Source organism: Phlebotomus papatasi, chromosome 3, assembly GCF_024763615.1.
Source record: "Phlebotomus papatasi isolate M1 chromosome 3, Ppap_2.1, whole genome shotgun sequence".
Lineage (NCBI taxonomy): Eukaryota > Metazoa > Arthropoda > Insecta > Diptera > Psychodidae > Phlebotomus > Phlebotomus papatasi.
Genome location: NC_077224.1, coordinates 70186550 through 70210243, shown reverse-complemented (window position 1 = coordinate 70210243; position 23694 = coordinate 70186550). Strand labels below are relative to the sequence as shown.

Genomic DNA, 23694 nt, shown 5'->3' with positions numbered 1-23694 from the left:
GTTTGAGTCTGGCAAGGGGAGTAGAGCACCAGGAACACGTAATTCGTCATCCTAAAGACATTGGCAACAATTGCCAATTTTCGTGCATAACACCTCTTCACCGTTCGGCAGGTTTATTGAGCGATTTCTGAGGTGTTGTGATTTGAGAATGGCGTAAAAATAGTTCGTCATGGTGTAATGACGAAGAAGGTGAAAAGTTTTTGAGCTTTTCGGTATCAGAAGAAAAAGTGAGAAGCTAGAAAGAAAAATTGGTGCAAAATTATTATTATTATTATTTCTTTTTTTTGCGCCAAAATGAAAAACCGTGTTGTGTGAGAAATTATTGTGATTGTGATGAAAAACAGAGAAAGAAATTAATCGTGCAAGTGCATTGAGAGTGAGGAAATGCAGTAAAGGTGTGATTTAAGTCAAAAACAAAACAATTTACTCTTGAAAGAATAAATTAATGAGATCTTTGCACTTTTCATTCTCAATATATTCACAAAGTGATGAAGGAAAAGTTTTAACACGTTCTTTTTTTTTTGTTGATAAGGGCTATTGATTGCAAGTCTTTATTTTTTGGATGAAATCCAAAAGCTATCCATATTTTTTTTTAATTTTTGTGAAGAGAAAAACTTGTGGAAAATTATTGTGTGGGTGAAGTTTGATCCCTGAGAAAGAATCTCTTATGTACGTCTAAACAAAAAGGGAAGAAAATAACCCCAAGATAATTTTCTTTGGGAGGATCTGTTTTTTTTTATTCGAATACATGAGAACAGTGCACGATAAATTCAGCAGAGATTGGAGGCAGAAAAAGGGAATTCTTTCCAATATAGGATGAAATTGGGAAAGTGACTTTTTTCATGTGAAAACTAGAGAATAATAAAAAGAAAAATTGTCGTGATATTGAAGACATTTAAATCAATATATCGGATGCTGTGAAAGTTTGTGTTTTTGTCTAAAAGGTTTAAATATTCAGTCCATAAAAAATATCCATGATTGACCTATCAAAAGGGGAAATTAACCATTTAGTTGTGTTAAATTTTCATTCTGTATTGTGAACGTATTTAGGTGAAAAGTTTCAACAACAAAATAAGTTGTGTAGACAGCGTTTTTCCAGCTTCTTATCAATGGATTGTGATTACTCAAAGTTATTCTATGCGAAACGTAAGTTTTAACCGCTCTTCCTCAATTTTATTCAATAAATTTGTCACTATTTTTTTTTGCTCATTCCTCATCTTTCTCACACAATTTCATAAGCAGAGTATATCAAAAGAAATTTATTATCAATTTTCCTTCGTGTTTCTGACACTGAAATATAGCTAGAATATGGGAAGTTAAAAAAAAAAAACAGCAATATTGAAAGATGAAGATGGTGAAGATGTCAGGAATAAATAAGAATCTTTTGGATTTTAGAATATAAACGTTCGTTTTTTTTATTTTTGTTTTTTTTTTAACTATACAGAATTCTTATATTTCACCTCGGCTAGTGTAAATTTTATCCGGAGATGTTAAATGTTTTATGTAAATGCTATATGTAGAAGTTTTGTACATAGTTGAAGAGTGAGAATAAAAAAGTTAGAGGAAAAAATACCACTTTTTCCTTGTTACTTTCCATACATACTTGCTACATATATTAGATAGATATACTGCAAATGAATGTCTATCAGGACGATTGCCAAGACGGTTTTATTTTTAGAAAGTTCTTTTTTAAATGATTTTCTCTCTCTATCTCTGTCTTTTCCTCCTTCAAAATAGTTTCATTATTAGTTTGTGCTTTTCCTAAATTATTATGGATGATATTGAACGAAAATTTAGTTTGAGAAGTTTTGTGAGAGAGAAAAGCAAATTTATGAATGTTGTATTATAATTTTCTCTAACTTTTCACACTATAAATATTTTCACTTGATATCTGAAAGTAAATTGACAAAACCAAAGGTTAAAATTGCACTGATAATAGTTTTTTTTTCCTGTCAAATACTGATGAATTCTCTGTATACTTATCCATAGTGTGTTAATTCGATAATTGAGGGAAATATTGCAATTAATACAGGCAATAATCTGCAATTATGGGCTAATGGTTGAAAATACTGTCTCCAATTCTCACTTGAGTGTGAGACTAATTAACTTCCTCCTGCAGATTTCTTAGTTTAAAGCCAAAGCTTTAGCTTGGGAATTTTCCATTTGATCACTTTGAAACGTGAAACTAAATTACGGTCAAATTCCTTTGTTTTTTTTATCGAATCTTTAGTTAGAATCAATTCATTATCAATATCATCAGCAAATAGAATGAGAATCAAAAGATATAGACGTAAATATGAACCACAAGACTTAAGGAATTTCAATTTTATCCAAATATTTAAAATTGCGATTTACCACTCTCAAATAAAAACAGTAAATGTTCATTAATAACAGATTAATAAATAATTCACAACCGGCAATTATTTTCGTGCACTCATACCCACATATTTTGATCAGATTGGTAAAATAATAACTTTGATTAAATTTTAATTAAAAATTTTAAAGAAACAAAAAAAAACATTTTAACACATTTAATACACATTGATTTTTTATAGAATACTACACTAGCTGAAATTTATTAACAAATATTAATTCTCTTGAATTTTTGTGACTTTTAAGCCTAAAATTCTATTCTAGGTTCTAATAGGATATGGTTAATAAATGTTATTAAATTCGTATTAAAAGATCTTAAAATATTTACAGAAATTATTATAAATTTTACAATTAACTTTCAATATTTTATGTAGCAAAACTAGGGTGAAAGGAACACCTATTGAAACATTAAGAACTCGTGTCAGGGCTTATTGACACCCTACTCTGTACCATTTGGAATACAAAATTCGAACATTTATCCTCATCGAAAAACGCAGATTAATGTAAAAACGTTATAATACTTAAATTTTATTGGATGATTTAAATAAATTTCAACATTTTGACAAAAGTGTCAATATGTGTTCCCTGTCGAATAGGTGTTCCTTCGACCCTATTTCTCTTATTTGAAAAAAAAAATCCATAATGTCACTGGTACTTTATTTTTATTTTCTACTTTATTTCAATAAATGTATGTTTATCTGGTTAAATTTTGTAAAATACTAATTATTTATAGTGCATCAAGAAAAACAAGTCTGTAAAATTTATATTATCATCGATACAAAATTTCTACTAGCCAGTTAGTAAAAACTTCACAAATTCTTTTTAGACTGAAAATTAAAAAAAAAGAATTATAGAATATGCAGTAAGTGAGAGCAGAGTAGTTTAACAAAAGGGCACTTTTAATTCTTGTATACTTTTTTATCTCTTTGAAGGAAATGGGGTAAAACCACAATGTTATTATAACGGTATCTAAGAACCTATGTTTTTTAGTTTACAAAAATTAGTTTCGCAATTAATTTTACAAAATTAACATTGAAACTTTTTGGGATGTCTTAATTTCAGAAATTTTGCGCCATTATTGCAGTAATCTATTAAAATAACATAAGTGTATTAATATATCAGTAATTTCATAATTATTAAAAATATTTAATATTGGATGAATTCTAAAATGGTTTTGACAATTTTGTTTGAATTTCTGCAAGTACGCGAGGGGTAGTTTCATGAAGGCTCATGGGGAGGGTTTTCTCTAGCTAATAATAAACTATTCTATTTAAAAACAACATTAAATGATAAATTGAAAAGGTTTCGCTAGCTTGTCAATTCAGTTAGAAATTTCGAAAATGTATTCCTTAAAAGCTCATTTAGTACAAAATTAAAAAAAAGAAAAATTATTCTTTTATGAATGCTTTAGAATTCCTTTAAAATTTTCTTTTCAATATTTTTTTAGAATACTTTAGTATTATTTAGTATTTTAGTATTTAATATTTTAGTATTATTTGGCCGGTAAGGAAGCCGGAGGCACTCACAGAGGGAAAACAGGTCACTGAGCGAAATCCGAAAAAGTTAACATAACATTTCGAAAATGTTTATTTTACCCTGCAGTATTGATCCGAAATCGGTGTAAATATTATGCTTTTTAGGTGTATTGGGGGTTAAAGTTACCCTTTTTCATATTAATTTTACCCTTAAAAAAAGTGTAAAATTAACATTAAAAAATGTTAATATATTTTTACACCTAAAAAGTGTTAAAGTTATGAGGAAAAAAGTTAATCGCACCCCCGTTTTTCCTCAGTGGGATGAAGTGACAACGGGCTCTTCAGAAAAGCGCGTGTAAGGCTAAAAGTAACCCTCGTTCTCAGTTAAGGCACTCAGTATATTACCCATTTCTTTGAAAATTTTCTCTTAATCTTTTTTACTTACCAAATTTTTGTATACTGGCCATAGGGGAAACTGGGGTACCACCAAACACTTTTGAAAGATGCGATTTTGACTGAATTTCCTAAGAAAACTGTGAATTTTAGAAAAATGTTGCTTACCCCATGTTATACTCTTGGGTATAGGCTGCATATTAATGCATACAAGGATGATGTGAAGCACTTCAATTTTCCGTAAAAAGGAAAATTGTATCACCATGCATTTTTCGCTTTTTTCCAACCACCCGGGGTACCAATAAACACTTTCTGGGGCACCAAAAAACACCTCATTTTCTCACCCATTGAAGTTATTTTGGGCATTCACCACAACTCTTAATTATAAAGAAGGTATCGAATATGTAAATAATTCTCAAAAAAGCACTGCAAATTTTAGAATGAGTGACCAAAATAGCAAAAAACTAAAGCACTGCACACCGAACATATTTGTCAATAGATTTTTCATCATTTTGACATTATTCGACTTCTGACTGGAAAGCAGCACCACTAAAATCGTGGCAAACACTATACCTAAAGTTCAAATTTTACGCGTTCTTCTTATTATTTGTAATAACATCGAGAAATCATTCGTCAATCCTTGTTTAAAATCACTTAAGAATCATTAAGAATCATTTAATGCAAAATTGGGTTCTTGAAACTATATTTCTCTTGAGTCTTGAATGAAAATCCAATGAATGGATATAAATTTCTGAAATCGAACAAAGAGGGAGATTTAGAGTAAGAAAGATAAGGGGAAAAATTTTGCCATTCAAGCTACGCTCGCGACATCTGTAATTGTGAGAAATTTGCCTGTTTGTTGGTGCCCCAAACACTGTTTTGTGATGGATTTTATATTCTTTTAAAAAAATGTGAACATTAATTTCTTTAGTAGATACATAAATATTATCCCAAAACATGTAGGAAAGTACTGGTGTAGTGAAATTTGATGTAACTTATTTCAGTTTTATTTTCCAGATAGATATATAAATGACTAAAATTATCAAAAACTCACAATTTTGCGAAAAAAGATTCTTATTTCTGAACTACTTGAATTATGTGGATCATTCTTTCTCTGGACAAGCATCCCTATAGTATCTATGATTTCATGTAAGTCTCATTCTCTGAAGTCTTACACCTATTGAAAAAATCGCAGTGTTTGGTGGTACCCCTGTTTGGTGGTGCCCCAGTTTCCCCTATAGAATACTTTCTACGAATTTATTATACAAAAAGAAAAAAAAACAATCAAAATGATTGATCTACAATGTTGTAACATATAACAGCAAGGCAAATTCTATATAAAACAAAACATGTCGTATCTTTTCCAATTGTGCTCTCTTGCATCAAAATCTTTGTAAAGAGCAATTAGCAAATACTAAAAATGGCAATTTTCAGCGTTATAAATAACCGTCAATTACTGCTGAATTAATAAAATTGTAATTTGCTGTGGGAGAGGAAATGATTGACCTCATATTCTAGAAGAAATGTTTGAATTTTCACAATAATTGGTTAACACCCAGCAGACACATTAGCTGTAATTGCGAGATTATTTCCTCCTTTGCTTTTCTGTGCACATCCCATAATAAGATACAAAAGAAGGTGAAAAAAAGTGCAAAATATTGAAATTACCACCAAGAGAGCCAGCATAACAAAAATAAAAAAAAATAGGCAGATTTGTATGCCACTTGATTTATATTAAGTGATGTGAAAATTTAATCTTTGTAATTTATGTGAAAATTGCCTTGTACCAACAACATCCAAAACAATTAACATTACAATACATGCATAAATACAATAAATACACATATAATTCATAATACTATAATTATAATAATATAAAATCTATTTCGATGTAATACTATGCACTAATAAAATTACTCATTTAATTATAACACCGCAATAATGAGTGAATTAAAAGAAGTTTAAAAAGAAGAAGTGGGAGAAATATACAGACAATTTTTTCCCCTTTTTTTCTGCAATAAATTTATTTTCTTTTGGTGTGTTATATAGCATAGAAAAACACACATTTGAGAATGAGATAGATAATTTTTCACCTCTTCCACACTCTTCTTGTGCCCCTTATTTTTGCTGCGGTTAATGATTTTTACAAATTGGCGATTTGCCCATTTAGACAGCATTTACATCTTAGCCACTTCCCTTGCACCACCAACTTCTCTGTAAAACCATAAAGCCGGAGAGCAATCAAAAATCTGCGCGCGCATTTTCTCATTTATAAGAAAATCTACATATATAATACAACTTGGTAAAATTACGCGCTTAATTTGCTGAATGTGCGTCAGCACCAGGACTTATTAATCGATTTAAATAAATTCTCCTTAATATTCGTGTATATTTATATACTTTTAAGTATGTTTCCCGCAATAACCACCAGCAAAAAAACAGAAGCATATTTATATCTGAGAGGAAAATTCATGCCATTTCTCACTGAGACGTAGAGTCGCCTTTTCTTTTTCTCATTCAATTTCTTGGCAGAATTTTTCACAATGTTTTCACATCATCACTATTTTTTCTACGAAAAAATTCTTCCCGGAACAATATCTCCGTGCAAAAGAAAATAAATGAAGATTTCAAGGTCCATGTGAAAAGCCAAAAACTAAATTGAACTTTAAATACTGAAGTCATTCCCTATTTTGTGTTTTTCTCTTATATCTTCCGTAAGTTTTCGACACTCCTACTCTGAGAGAAATCCGAAAAAGTTAAAATAACATTCTGGAAATGTTAATTTTACCCTGCGTTATTGATCCGAAATCGGTGTAAATATTATGCTTTTTAGGTGTATTAGGGGTTAAAGTAACCCTTTTTCATGTTAATTTTACCCTTGAGGTGTAAAACTAACATTAAAAAATGTTGATATATTTTTACACCTAAAGAGTGTTAAAGTTCTGAGGAAAAAAAGTTAATCGCACCCTCTTTTTTCTCAGTGTAGAAAACTTTACTAAGAAATTTACCTATTTGAAATATCTAATTCTCGTAAAATTGGCCACGCCCTATTTCATTATTCTTAGTAACTGCAGTAAATGATGAAATTTTAATTTAAAATTTCCTTCTGGCCAAAAATATCTGTCAATTTAACGGAACTGCTGTATAAAAAAGTTTTAAATTTGAAAAATATTGAAAATGAATTAGTTTATCGCCGTGAAGGCATGGCTTTATATTTATTTCTCAGCACACCTTTTATAATTATCCACGTTTTCCTTTCTACTAACATTACTTTGAATTCAAGGAACAACTACAAGAATAAAACTACAAAATAATTTTTAAGTTTATTTGATAATTAATTTAGAGGAATGGTCAATATATGGGAGGTGAAACCTTTTAGACTCCACCCTTTAAGAAGTAATACCGGTTGCTGGTCGTGATACGTCATATTATCGTATTATCTATAATTCTTATGTGATGAACATACCTACAACTTAACCCTCTAACCGCCTCCAGGCGGTCATTCTATAAATTGCATTTACTGCGATAATATTACTTATTTGAAGTTGAAATATCTACAGTGTCCTCAGTTATAGTCTTACTAACTTATTTTCTGAAGCTGAACTCATTTTGACCTTTCGTTTGCTTACAATCTTCAGTTTCGCTCGAGACATTTTGCGTTTTCAAGTCCAAAAAAGATTGATTTAAAGTAATCTAACTGTAGTAAGAATCTTATTTCCTGAAAGATATGTTCTTTTAGTTTGTATATTTCAATTGATAAATGTTGATAAGAGTTTTAGAAGAAAAAAAGGAAGACCGCCTGTGGGCGGTCTTATCTGTTTCAGGGTAAAATTTTCAAAAATTACCGATTTTTTTTTTAATTTGTTTTGGTTGATCTGGTAAAATATATTATTATTTTGCAAGATATTAATCATGGAAAACAATTCAGATTACATTGAGATTTCATTGAGACTGTCCAGAATGAGTAAAATGGTCGATTTCTGCGAATTAAGCGAAATTGATAAAGAAGCAGACTTCAACAGTGATGATGAATTCCCTAATTCGTCCTTTAATGCCCCAGATCGTGAGATAAAACCAGAAGATGAGCATCATTAACGTCTAATTATAATTATAATTAATTATAAGGGGGTGAGTAAGATCCAGATTGAAATGAAAATAAATTCAAATTCAATTTAATGTCCTAATGGACATCGAAAATATCATGGAAAATCTAAGAAAAATAGTCGTCCTTTGGATATTTTAGTTGCGTTTTGAGAATTATATAGTACGACTCCATTAGTTGAATCTTTAAAAATTATAAAAATTATTTTGAAAAAATTGTAATAATTTCAAATTTGATCCGATTATCAAGACTAAAATTAACATGAAAGATATATAACTGTTACTACCCGTAGAACTAAAAACAAAGGGGTGGCAAAGCGTTCCAAGTTTATCAAAGTGCTTAACCTCGTGACTTAGACGCTATACCTAAGCACTTTCGCATGATTTACCTTTTACCGGTTTTCAACCGATTTGAACTGATTCATAAATTACTCAAAAGATCACGCAAAAAAGCTTCAGAGCAATAAAATTGATTTTCGTATAAAAATTAGTATTTTTTATTCACTTTTTATGTTGTTTTTTTTTAATTATTTTTCTTTGAACTTTTCAATCACCTTTTTCTTTCTAATTTTATATCAAACATTTTTGCAAAACGAGCGAATTCTATTTGCTTTTGATTTGAAATTAATAAATAATTTTTTTTCGAAATGCTATTCAATGTCTTACTTCTAGAAATGTTTCCTGAAGAGAAAGGAGTTTTCTTCCAAAGAAGCCTTCTTATTCATTTTTACATGAAAGTTATATTTCTCTTTTTGGTATAGTCGAAATAGTTGGAATACATCTTGAGAGTCTTTGAGCTCAAAAATCTCTTAGAATTTTGCAATGGTGATTTCTTGGGAAATTTGGCAAGAAGAAGATATTCTAGTAAGAAAAAAAAAAGAGAAGAAGTCTTGTGAAATATCTCCAGGTCCAGACTGCAAAAACAGATAAATCTGCATTTTTATGCAACACAGAGCCAATTTCCCAATCAGTCTCCCATCTGTTGCTCTTTTTTTACGATCTAAGAAAAAATCCGGTGGTGTTTGCATAAAACGGATGGATGTGTTCCCTTGAGAAAATACCTGGAGAATGGAAAATGTTTGATCAGGCACTTGATTAAAAAATCCCTCTAATTGAAATTATGTTTGGGACTTTTTCTCACTCTCATATTCCTTGGGAATAGTCTTTGGGTTGGGGTGTTATGGGGAAGGGTTAGGGAAGGTGAATGAAGGTACCTAGAATGGGGAGACTGCCTGCTACATTATATGGAAGTTTTCTGCACATTCTTGTGGTTGTGTATAGAGAATCGCCGCCATGTAGAAGAAAACTGGCTATTTAAGGAATAAGATGGAATTGAAGGAAAAAAAATATTTCGGCGTTCTCAAAGAAATACCTGTGCTTGCATGAGAATGTGGCTTTGCAAGTGGTTGTCAGCTCTCAATGCTGGTTGGATGCTGTGTTGAGTTGTTTTTCGCATATCAACCAAGATTGTTGTTTTAAAAATCAGACAGGGGGAAAAGAAGAAAATCACGCGATATAAGAGAAAAATGACTTATGATAGAGCTATGTATATGATAGATAAAAGGCATAAAATGCAATTAAAGTGTGATATTGCTATATTTGAGTGGGAAATCGTTGGCTTTTAAAACAACTTTTAATACTGATTTTATTCCATATCAGTCACAATATATTCAAAAGCTAATACTACGAGTACTACAAAGATATTTTCATGAAAATCAGAAACTTAAACCATCAGTGATAAAAGCTATAAAAATATCCCAAAATTTTAAAATGATATTTTTAATTAATTCTACTGATTCTACTAAAGAAAAATGATTTTTTTCAAATTATTCCTATAGAAATTTTACTTAAAGTTCAGTCTGACTAAAATGTGTGTCACATTTCATTAATAATCCTTATTTAAAAAAGAAAATTTGTAAAATTTAGATCCGATGAGGGACAATATGATGCCCTAGACACACCTACAACTTAAGCGGAGAGATTGATTAGTCAGAAACTGATGGAAATGTAACTTGATCATTATTTTGATTAGAATTACGTTAAGCCGTCTCTCGGCTTAATTCGTAAGTGTGTCTAAGGCATAAGGGAATCAACAACAATCGAGAGGAAGCAGCAAGTCGTGAGAACTTTCCCTAGAAAGCTCTGTATTTTTATACGGGCTTCAGACCTAAGGCTTAGTCATTTGGCTTAACTTGTCTAGTTTCTTATCAGTTAAGATTTTTTGGAAAATTTTACCATAGGATTGATTTATTAAAGATAAATGACCTATTAGATTCTGATGAAAAGCCAATAAAATTGATTTGTTTTTATATTTTCAAGACCTTTGGGAACAGGGCTAAACCTCTAGTCTGAAGATCGATTTATACAAGCTAAAGCTATAGATCTAAAGCGGTCTTCAGAGTAAAGCTTTGGCCCAGTTCCCAAAGTTCTCAAAATACTAAGTAACATGTAATTCTATTGGTTTTTCAGTATATATAATAAATCATTCATCCTTATTATCCAACCAACAAAATTAAATAAAAATCTTGACTAATTTAAATTTTGAGAAGTTAAGCCATATGACTAAACCTCTGATCTGCTCCCGTAAAAAGCTTAGCCATGGCTTAACTTCTTTAATTACTTATCTGTTAACAATATTTATTAATAAAGTTTTAGTAAAATTTTGACCTAAGATTAAGATTGAGTATTAAAGGAAAATGATTTATAAGATTATGAAAAGTCAATAAAATTGGTACCGTAAGGATGACTTTGACTTTCAGGGGTAACTTTTCCCCCTAAGCTTTTGTTTAATTCTAACGCTTTTGGTTAGTCTTGGCAGATCCGATCTACCATGTTCGATCGGTGAAGACCATCCTTAAATCCTAGAATTAAAGAAAGGTTGCAGACAGCAGGGAGCAAAGTCACCCTCAGTAGCAACAATTACCGAAGTTACTCGCATCTACGGTAAAAAATTTCAAATTTCTTTATACTTCTGAAAAATTTATTAAAAGTTTCTTTTTACAAAAATAATTTTTTATGATCTATCGTGGACAAAATATAATAAACATAGAAATATTTTTTTTTTATTTAAGAAGTATTTGAAGAATCCTTTGTTACTTTATTTGCATTGTTCAGTTGCAATGTAAAACAATTTGTTTTTAACTTTTGATCTCAAATATAATGTAACATTTTCCAGAGACTTACTCCAAATCCTGTGTAAAACATGAAGATACTTGCAAGATGTATTATGACACATAAAATATTTTTCCAGTGAAAAATTCTTTAAAATGAATTTTATATCAAAAATTACATGGTATATGTCATCTGCAAATGTTAACTTTTTTTTACATTCACCCCTATTATTAGCTATAGTTGGACAAAATTTGAAAGATACTAAAGTTAAACTAAAAAATAAAACTGCTATTACTGAAGAATTTTTATAAACAATTGATGGGGAAGTTTTGTATGTTGTTGATGGTGAGGAGTGTCTGTAAAAGGGCGGAAAGTGAAGAAGGAAGAGGGAACCTGTGTTGGGTTTGAGACGTTTGAGAGGAAAAGAGTGGTGGAGTAACATATATATAAAAAGGCCAGAAATTAATTTAATCACGTCGAAATCAACATTGTGCGTTCTCAAAGTGAGCAAAAGGCACAGGGAATATAAGACAACAGAAAGAGAGAAGTCTCTGGAACGCCGTTAAATTCCTTAGCAAATATTTCAAGTCATTTCAATTCTCTATGTTCTTTAACCGTCTTTGGCGATGATCATGGATAAATGAAGATTTTTTTCTCCTCGATTCACTGTCTTGCTGGTTGGCTTTTTTCCTATGTAGAAATTTTCTTCTCAAACCATTTTATTCATACAGATACATACAATAAATATTAGCACAATCGTATTTACGATACAAATAACATTTTACAACAAGAAAATTCGGTGCGCGGTTTGAATTAATTTTTAGTAAAATCGGTCAGTACTTATTGAGCAAGCAAGTTCGTGAAAGATCGGAAAATAATATACATCGAGTTTAATGGGAACTACTCGCCTAAGACCGTCTTCAGACTAGAGGTTTAGCTCAGTTCCCGAAGATCTTGAAACCTTAAACAGCAACCGATTTTATTGATTTTTCAAAATCAAATTTTTCCAAAAAATCTTGACTGATAAGATATTAGAGTAGTTAAACCATATGGTTAAGCCTTAGGTCTGAAGTCTGTATAATGGTGTCTATACACACTAGAAGCAATTTTCGTCAAAATTGCCTACAAGGATAGGGGAAATTTTCTTTAAAAATACATTTTTTAAAGAAATTTCTTGTAGTGTGTAGAATCGGTTATTTTTAATCAAGACTTCATTTTAAATAGCTGTAGACATATAACTAGGGGAAAGTGCCCATGCTTGATACCATTGGAAGCTTCGTAATGATTAAATTTTCTATGTTTCACAATATATATGTGACTCATCGCAACCATATTTTAAATCTATGGGAAAGTGGCCAGTTTTTTAAAATATATTGTGGAGTCACATTTATTGAGAAACATAGGAAAAATTTAGTCGTTACGAAGCTTCCAATGGTATCAAGCATGGGCACTTTCCCCTACTTAAAAATATATGAAAATTAAACAAGCATCACTGCTTTGTAGCAAATAGCGAAACTAATATTGTATGACTCCGATTTCATATCAAGTACTTAATTAAAGACTTTTGGGCAAACCCTTTTTAATTAATTACCTTAATGACCTTACTGCCTAAATCCCTCAGATGATGTGTTTTAGATGCGTCTCTGAAATAAAGAATTGTTAGCACAATTGGTTAAAATTAAAATACATAATATTGAAAGTGTTGTAAAATGTAGGCTTCCTTTGAGCGGGACTCAAGGGAAGGCGTAAATATGTATTCCTGGTTCCCGAATTAAACGCTGTTAGAACTAAAGATAGAGCCTTGAGTTCTACTTACCAAATCTAAATGCAAATAAGAATGTTAAATAATACTTCACTTATTTCACTGAACTTAACTTTATATATAAATTCTTGCACTAAATAACTAAATAAATAACGTATAATAAGAACTTTGTTAATGCATTTCATCTTTTAACACAATTTTGTGGTTATGTTTAAAATGCCAAATTGTTTTCTTTCTTTCTATCTAATGGTTCACATGTGTACATCGCGTTTTCTATTCTAGTTTCCACTTTTTGCCATCAGGTGTTACTACTTTCGCACAAAATCGGCCTTAATTAAGGGCTTAATAAATACTTTTTAAGGACTTCTTTTGTGCACTTGGATTAAGCTCTTTTTTAAGAGCATTATATTGCGCTAGTAACAGCCTAGCTTGTGTTAGCTTAGCCGGGTAGTGTCAATTATAATCAATTCCTCTGGTAACACTAATCTGATTGACTTACGTTGCTATGACAATTATTTGACTCGCTCAGACCACAAATCGGATATTTTAACAGGGAAATACATATACGATAAATAGTTTTTGTTTGCAGTAACTTTCATAAAATTTTCAAACAATATTTCAATTATATATTTATTTTATTATTCTTAATTGAAATACTCTATTTCGTTTGATTTATAGGTTTAATTTATTTTGAATCAATAAATTAAAAAACAATGCTATAACATTTACCGCATATGACTGTATTTAAGCCAAGCTCAGTGTTATTTATTATATTCACATTTAATTTATAATATTTTTTTTTATTAATTTCTCATTCTCATGCAGAGTATTATTTCTTGCATTAATATTTTTGAAACAATTTTAATTTATTTCCCGGAAGAATAAATGGTACTGCGTGAATATGAAAGAAGAATGGGAGGATGGTTAAATGAAATTTCTTTCTCTGCTATTCAGCAATTTCAAGTTTTGATGGAAAATGTGTATATGATGATGAGGATGATGAGTATTATATTCCATACCATTAGGAATTGTGACCAAAATTTGCTTTTGTTTTATGTATTCTTAAATTTCAATTAAATTGCTGGATAAAATGTGTTTGATGTTGTAAATTTCGCTTTTCACTATGCGCGAATTTTCCCCCTTTTGGCTCTTTCAGCTCTTTTTGTGGTGTCATTGTATAAGAAGAATCCCTTTTTCATATATAATCCTCCAAGGCACTGCCATCCTTCTTGTTCTTGAGAATTTTTTTTTAACTTCGTCTCTGCTATACAATAAAAAGAATGTGTCACGCTTTATATTCACTTCATGAATTTTTTTTATGGTTTTTCTCGTAAAATTTCACTAGAGGGAGATTTGAGCTCTTTATATAAAGTGGGTTGTGTGTGCTCTTTTTTTTATTTTTATCGTTAATTTTTTTTATTATTATTTTCAGCATCGTCTCTAATCAATTTCGCATGAATATGACGAAGTTATGTCATAGTAGAGATGGGGGGGAAAAAGAAAATGTTTGAGAGGAAAGGAAAAATTGCAAAATCTGAAATTTGCCAATTTTTCCTTTTTATACAAGGAAACAGAGAAGAATATCATATTTCACATAACATGTTTTATGTGATATGAGTTTCACTTTTCCATAACTCAGGTTCTTTTAATAAAAAAATTTTAAAATTTTCTAAAATTGCTTTTTATTGTTCTCGGATGCACTCGTTCAATATTATGAGGAAGCAATAATAGTGAAACATAACTTTGTCATGCAGAAGAGCATCTATATGCACTTTTATTATCAATTTGTTAAATTTTGTTTAAGATACATTTTATTGATTTTCTCTAATTGGAAAAGTTAGTACTTCTAATTGATGTCTAAATTGGATGGAACTAATGAAGATAAAATATTATAGAGATTATAGATATTAACATAATGCCATAAAATGTTTATTACATTTAAAGTAGCTGCAGTGTAGTGTACTATACCACATTGCTGTATTACTATGTTGATCAAGTTGACATAAAACTTGAACTCTCCGATCTAACCTTAATAATACGACTTTTTCTATGACTATGCTTTTGTTTAACGTAGGTTAAAAGCATTAAATTTCCTCAAAATTGTTCCATATTGCGAAGCTTGTTATCGTTAATTATTTAAAGGTTGCAGCTGAATGGTCAGTATTTCAGTAAAAATGGTCTGTTAAAATAAAGTTTGGTTAATACTAAATAGAGGGAAAGCTGAAACATTTTCCCAAAGAATTACATTGTTATCGTTTTTACGTTTATCTCTTTATTTTCAATTGATTCGCGATTTTGACCTATTCGAAATTTTAACCTTTTCAAGATTTCGATCCATTCGAGATTTTGACCCATTCGGAATTATGACCTATTTAGGATTTTGACTTTGCGGGACTTTGGCCAATTTTGGTTCTGTCGAGAATCTTGCGTTCGGGATATTGGCTTTAGGGATTATGGCCAATTCGGAATTTTGCCTTTTCGGGATTGTAGCTTATTCAGGATTCTGATCCATTCGCGATATCGGCCCATTCTGAATTAGGACCTATTTGTGATTTCGACTTTAGGGGATCTTGGGTTTGAAGATTTGACTTTTGGAATTTTGGTGTATTTAGGATTATGACTTATTTGGGATTTTGCTCCATTAGGGATTTTGGCTTTAGAAATTTCAACTAATACAGGATTTTAGCTTTCAAGATTTGGCTTTTGGGATTTTGGTCCTTTCTAGATTTTGGCGTTCGAGATTTTGGCTTTAGAGTCTATGATCTATTCAGGATTTTGACCAATTCGGGATTTTGTCTTCGAGAATTTCAGCTAATATAAGATTTTGGCTTTCAGGATTTTGACCCTTTTGGAATTATTTTCAAGATCTCGACCAATTGCTTTCTTTGATCTTGAAGTTTTTCAATCGGAACACCTCTAGTCTTATTAACTCGAATTACTTCAAAAAATTGCTGAATTAGCTTTCGATTCGAGATCTTTTTGTTTTATATTTTATATATATGACATTTCGTTTTATATATTTTTTTTTATTTGTAAGATTTTCCTAATATTCTTAATTTTAAATTGAGAACACAGTAAATTTTATAATGTAAACTTTAGAAAAGACTTCATATAATTTAATTCCTGTGTTGCCTTGTAGAGCGTAATAAGCTCTTAAATATTTATTTAACTAGAGATATACGAGACAAAATCAAAACAAATTTGTCAAAATTTGTAATGTTGTCAAAATTAATGTTATCGACTTGATTTGTTGAGGTCACCTCTATCAAATATTATCGTAATTCAACTTCAGGGCTGTACCCAAAGATAGAAGAGTAAGAAATCTTTAAATTTCTTTTTTAAACATATTTAAAGAAGTATATTTTGTAATAATTGTTTTACATTTTGTGACCATCACTGATTTTGTACGTACTTGTGTATGTCGCCACCAACGTGATGAATTTTCCCACTTTCTAATTTTAGTTTTCTCACCATGGAGATTTTCCTCGTGTTTTCCTTTTGTACATTTACTTGGGTGCTGCTGAAAATGTTGTATTAGACTATTTGTAATTGTTGGAAATACCTCTTGTGGGTTTTCACGAATGACGAAACTTAGTGGATGGCATAGGAGTAGGGGGGTAAGAGGCCGTAGGGAAAAAAAAGAAAATTTAAGAAGCAAAAGTTTGTTGTCTTTCCTCGTGTCGTAGCTCCTCTTTATATATGTTTTGTCTGAGTATTATCGTGTGTAGAAGTTTTTGAAGATGATTCTCATAAAATTTCCAATGAGTCTTTTCTCTGGGCTTGATTCTATATATCTACTGTCTTTTCTTCCATAGAGTCTAAATAGAATTTCATCATTTTGTTTCTCGGGATGCCGTCGTCTGAGCTGCGTAATTTCGTTGGCTTTTCTCCAATTTGAGCTAATTTTAGGTCCACATTCGCATGATGTCAACTTGTCAGATGCAAAGTGGATTGAAATAAAACTAGAAAAATCAAGAGTAGAGGAGTGAAAAATGATTAAGAACTCTGGTGGGCATTAATTTTCATACATGAATAAGCTCAACTCTTGTCATGTATTATGTATCTCATCCTTCCTCAATTTATTTCCCAAGAATTATTTGAAATTAAAATAAATGAAAAATATATAAAGTCATACAGTTCTAGGTAAAAATAAACGTATATAAATTCTATTATTTTATCAGTTGTTTTTCACTCTATGACTCCTTTTGGTATTAATCCGAACCGTCCGTCGTCGTGACACAACGCACTGTTTGCTATTACTAAAAGAAATAAATTGGCAAATACAAATATGCTAATTTGACGTCAGTTTTTTTTTCCAAAACAATTATTAAAAATATATTTAGGGTTTCATTGATTGTTCTACACCATATGTTCAAAGTTATTCATTTTTCATATTTTTCTTTTTTTTTTGTATGAAAATAATAATAAAAATATCGAAGTTAAACACCATAAAGTAAATAGATTAGAGAAAAAAGGCAAAATGATAAAGAATGAAATATGATATAAACACTGTTGTTACAAATATAATAAAATATTAAATAATCTTTAGCAAATATCGTGGTAAAAGATAAGATTTTCTTTACATATTCATAAATCATATAGTGCTACTTGACATTTTTTCCACGGAATTTGAACTGCATATTTCGTTGAATTAACAATTTATTGTCAATTGGTATGGTAAATTTATTGCATGAAATGAATACAGATAGACGGTGTAGGGGACATTTATACAAGTATTTATGTGATGTTGGCTTCTGGTCTTTTTCATATTTAAATAAAGTGAGAAACAATTATTTGTATAAATTATTTGTTACAGACTTTTGGTATTATTTAAATATGTATGGCAAAGTATTTTACTTGATGTAAGATTCATTCTGAAAAACAATTTTAAATAAATTTTTAAATAAATTTATTAAGGATTCATATGAGCTGAAAGGCCTGATTTTCTATAGTCTAAAAGTCGTTGTCGTTTCGCAAAATGAATTCAGAAAATAATTAACATATTAACGAGTCTTATTGCACTGTACAGTAGATGCAAATTTTCATATCTAGTATATTACCAAAAAATATTTTGAAGAAAAAATATTCGAGAAAAAATCAATCGATTACGGGTACTTTACCAATCCACACCATTTCTGATCAATGCAGTCTGATTGAGAACTTTGAGGCCTTTCAAAAAATAAAAACGAAGTTACACCAAATGGAGTGAAAATTTAGCGAACCAGATTGGTCTAACCTTCAAAAATTTGATGACGAAGAGGTCTTCGGTCATATAGGTCTATGGCTGAAATATTCGCTTTGACTGCCTCCAAACATTCATAAAAATAAAAGGGTCTCTGGGGATCGAAGCGAATTTCGGTAATTTGGAATGATGGGTCAGTGCTATAAAAATCATTGAAATTTTCATGAAAGTTTCCCAAGAAAATAGCTGCCTTATAGAACCAAGTATTAGACAAGTCTTTTAGTGCAATTTTAAAAGATTTAAAGTGAGAAATTTTCTGTTGAAATTCCTACAGAAGCTCTTAAGATCCTTAAGAGCACGCCACTTTACCTAATAGTAATCTTCAGTGATGGAACCAAGAGCGTTATAAGCAAATAAAAAGATTTTTGGTTCTATAGTGCCTTACATAGGGAATTCTACAAGACTATATTAAGCAAAAATTGCTTCTTGGGTTGGGATAATGGAAAATAAAAAGTTTTGTCTTTTAGTCTGTATTCATCTTAGATGCAAATTCTGTAAATTAGACCCTTTTGTGAATATTTTATTTATACTCACCAAATTTAAATTTTTGCTGACCAAATTTTTTTTTGGTTCCAGCAGTTCTTTTAGATCAGGAAAAATTCATGAGATCTAAATTCATATTCCTTTCTTTCTAAGCCATTTTGAGTAATGTGTACTACATTATTTTTTGCTTTTCTTCTTCTTTTGAACATCACTACAAATTCAATTTAGATCAATCCAATTTTGAATGTTAAAGAATAAGATAGACATAATCGATTTTTTTTGGGAAAAAAGAGTTTGTTAATTTAAATTTCATAAAGTTTTTTTTTATCTAAAAGGTGTACCGGATTGGCATTACTGACTAATTTTTAATTAAAAGCTTTTTCTTACAAAAATATTTTTCAAATTTAAATAAATATTTATTAAACGTTTTGTGAAGAAGGGAGTTTTTATTTATACATTTATATATTTTATGAAAACATTGTAGTATAATACAGGTGTTTTTATTCTTTTTAAGTCGTTAACTGGTATTAAATGTTGGCCGTGTGGATTGTGTATCCAAAATTGGGTTATACAGTAGACTCTCGCTCAATCGGCTCTTTCAATCGGGTGCAAAATTTTGTTGACAATTTTCACATTTGATTTTAAAGCAAATTTGTTCAAATTCACTGTAAATCCTCTTGTTTTATCATGATTCTTTATATTTGAGCGCTTTTTGTGGAATTTACAATGATTTTGACGCCCAAATCTCTCGATAATTTGGATGACATTTTGCCCCATATGCCCGATTGAGATAGAGTCTACTGTACTGCGGTGTAGGGGAAGGCTTTCAAGCTTCGCACACACTATTAAACTGCTTGGGGTTCGGCTTTACGCCCGTGATCCGGAACCACATTCTGATGCTCTGTATTGTTCTTTCTTTAAATTTTATATATTTCTTTTTTTTATGGCTCACTGTTTGATGTCATTTATTATTTGTATAATTCATGTTTTTTTTTTCCTTTTAATTACAACACTGTGCACAAATTGTTGTGCACAGTGGCCAAACAGCTATTATGGCTAGGCCCATTTCTTACCATTAAGGCACTCATGGACAGACTCTCTATTAATATTATTGTAAAAGTGTAAACCTAAGGGCCTTGACAGACATGAGGATTAGCCGAGAGACGGCTTAGCGTAATTATATTAAAAATAATGGTTAAAGTGCATTTTCATCATTTTTCAGTAAGTCGTCTCTCGGCTTAAGTCGTAAGTGTGTCTAGGGCATAACCATACAACCTATGAAGGGGTTTTCCATCGTTTTAGCCTGGAGGTTGGTCACCAACGCTAAAACGGCGATGGCCGCAAGGTACGGTGGGGTTAGCATGAGCTATTATAAGTTATTCAGCTTCAAACACTTCATATATTTTCCATGTTTCTTTAATGAATTTAACCTATTTGCTGTATATTTTAACAGCTAATCTTAAGTCACAGATTTTCTGAAAAAAATAAATCAATTTTATTAATAGAATATGGAAAAATATGAAGTGTTCGAAACCAGAGTGTGTGCGAAGCCTAAAAGCCTTCTACTACACGATAGAGAGAAAATATTTGATTTTGCTAAACTCATTTTAAATTAACTAAATATTTAAAAAAAAAAATTGTAAAATGCTTTTCAACCCTCTATTAAAATCCATTTACTTAATATTCCCAAAGGGTCAAATTTCCATGGGATTTGGTTCCACGGACGAGAGAGAGAGAGATATCAAAAAACAAAAATGATATAATAAATGGGTTGAGGGTTTGAGGAATTTTTCGAGGGTGGTGCTTCTGTGTGGAAAAAGTAAAATTTGATTGCAAGTGTGTTATGTATGTGGTTTCATATTAATTAAATAGTTTATATGCAACGTACGCATATTGCCGAAATACCATTCCTGACATGTTAATTTTCCATTACGAACATACCTCAGCGGAATCCCAGGCAGGAGCATATCGCATAAATGGTTGAGAGGGGCCTTTCATTGAGGGTATGAGGGACACTGCGGACGAGGGAACGAATGAGTAGAGCAAAGTAATGGGTAAAGTGGTGGAAAAAGCGCCAAGAGGGTGGAAATAGGAACATTTATTGGTGGTGGTAGCGCGGTTATGGAGAATAAAATGTTCATGTTGATGCATAAATGTTAATTAACAATTCGTTTGAATTCCACTGTGTCCATGTGAATTTACAGCGAACCAATTTGACTGATTTTCATTCTATTTTCCCTATTTCCCCTTTTTTCATGTCCTGCAGGGCGTGTGCGTGTGTATTTTCAATGCATAAAAAGCCTAGTGCATTTTTTTTTGTCCAGCAGGAGGGCCTTATGCATAGCCCTCTTTTGCACATCCATCCCCTTTCACCAATTGAACTATTTCAATCACAACTCGCATTGCAATAAATTTTGAGATTTTTTTTGAGTGTCATTGTTTTAAATTCCATTTGTGTTAATCATTTGGATGGTCTTCCATCTGGAAAAATTAATAACAAGCTGACATTTGATATGGATGTATTCAGGAATCAGGAATGTAAATTCAAAATTGTATTCAACGATCGCGGAATATTTCAATAATTGTCAAATTAAAAACTGCATTGTGGGAATATACAATTCAGTTCACAATTATTTTACAAGGGTGAGGGTATGAAAATGCAAATAAATTCTGTGGAAAATTTAAGTTACAATAATTTCATAATTTTCAATGACAAGTTGAAAATTTGGGTATAAAAATTGCTTTGACGTTCATATGTCATTGATTGAGATTATTAGAACTATATTGGGAAGGGCTTTCAAGTTTTGCACACACTCTGGCTTCGAACATTTCATATTTTCTTATATTAGGTCCCATAGAGATAGGTCAGATGTATTAAAGGAATATGAGAAAAATATAAAGTGTTCAAAGCCGGAAAGTGAAAGTGGTAGAAATTCAATTTTGATTTTAAAATTATCAAATTTGATAAGTCAAAACAGGTCTTCAACCAGTGAAAAAATATAATATTTTTGGTCAGTAAAATATTCAAATTCGATTTAGGTCAGTAAGTAGCAGTTTTGGTTAGTTATGCCTCCAGCACATCTTTTAGATCTTGAAAATTTAATGAAGTCGAAATTCGAATCCCTTTCTTTCTCATACGCTTTGCATATGTCAATCTCATTCTTTCGCACTCTTCTCTTTCTTTTAAACATCACAACAAATTCAATTTAACTAAATCGAATTTTTGGTGTGCGAAAGAATGAGCTAGACATATGCAAAAGGTGTGAGAAAGAAAGAGATGTGAATTTCGATTTCATGATTTCTCCCTGAACTAAAAGATGTGCCGGAGTCATAGAAAAAACTATTTGACCAACGTATTGGTAAATTTAAAACTTTCAAAGCAATAAAATTGTAATTTGAGTTCTGGTAAAGGCTCTTATAGCACAACTTTTAGAACAGGAAAATTTCAGTAAATAAAAATTCACATCTCTTTCTTTCCCAATGTTTTTGCATATGTCTATCCCAGTCTTTCGCACTCTTCTTCTTCTTTTAACCATAATACCAAATTCAATTTAATTCAATCGAATTTGAGATGCGAAAGAATAGGGCAACCATATTCAAAATGTGTTGGGAAAGAAAGGGATGTGAATTTTGATTTCATGAAATTTTCCTGATCTAAAAAATGCGACAGAGACCATACTAAGTAGATTTCTAATTGAATTGTTTTTAAAAGTTGCTTTACAGTATATTTTTATTTAAAAAAATAGAACCATAAAATGAAAATAAAATAAAATACCACAATTTTGAAATGTTATGACTCTGGCACACCTTTAGATCAGGAAAATTTCATAAAGTCAAAATTCGCATCTATTTCCTTATTAAAAGCTTTTCATATGTCAATCCTACTCTTTCGTGCTCTTCTTCTTCTTCTTTTAAATATCACACCAAATTAAATTTAGTTCAGTCCAATTTTGAGACTGAAAGAACGAAACAGACTTATGCAAATTTTTTGAGAAACAAAGGGACGCGAATTTTGATTTCATGAAATTATACCGAGCTAAAAGGTGTGCCAGAGGCTTTAGCAAAATTAATTTTCCGAATATTTTCTCTTGAAAATTTCACATAGTCTGTAATCCATTGTTTTTGACCAATTTCAGTGGTATTTATGTTTTTGACTTCCACTCATTTAATTTTATATTACATTGAAAAATATTAAAATCTGTGGTTGAATTAAATTAAAATGAAATTTTCCGTGTGGGATGATTGGGTGCCATGGGACGGGGTGCGGGCAGAATAGTAGAAATTCTGAATATTCAACCAAGGATGAAAGAGACAAGGGAAGGAATTTTCGGATGTAGGATTGACACACAATTTTACATTTGTATAAATAAAAGCCAAGAGAGAGATGTGTAAATGTGGGTGGTTTGGGGGTCCGGGACAGGAGTAGAGGGGTGGCTAAAAAGGGATGAAACTGGAAGGAAAGACATCCAAGGGACAAAATCAATAGTCAAGCAAGAGAGATGACTGACTGGTCTTTTGACGTTTTGAAGAGCCCTGGCCATTCCTTATCATGAATATTTTCATCCCTACTCTATTCTCATTTCCTATCTCTGGACTTTGAAAAATTTCTATATTTCACTTTCATTTCAACTTTTTTTTTAGACTTACGATTGGATTCCATAAAAAAATCTGTGTGACCGTTTGAACTTTGTCATCGCAGTATTTGATGTATTTTATATTACTAAAAAAAGGCTTGAACTTGGAATTTTATTAGG

At 30.8% G+C, this 23694-nt stretch overlaps 1 protein-coding gene across 1 annotated transcript in view; it reads left to right on the top strand.

Annotated features, from left to right (window-relative positions):
- LOC129808175 (protein scalloped) overlaps positions 1–23694 on the top strand; it is an 89293-nt gene continuing 65599 nt past the window's right edge. Inside the window, exon 1 of the mRNA XM_055857941.1 lies at positions 1–1146. Within this exon, the coding sequence (XP_055713916.1) occupies positions 1110–1146 (37 nt within the window). The 5' untranslated portion in view covers positions 1–1109. The remainder of the gene's footprint in view (positions 1147–23694) is intronic.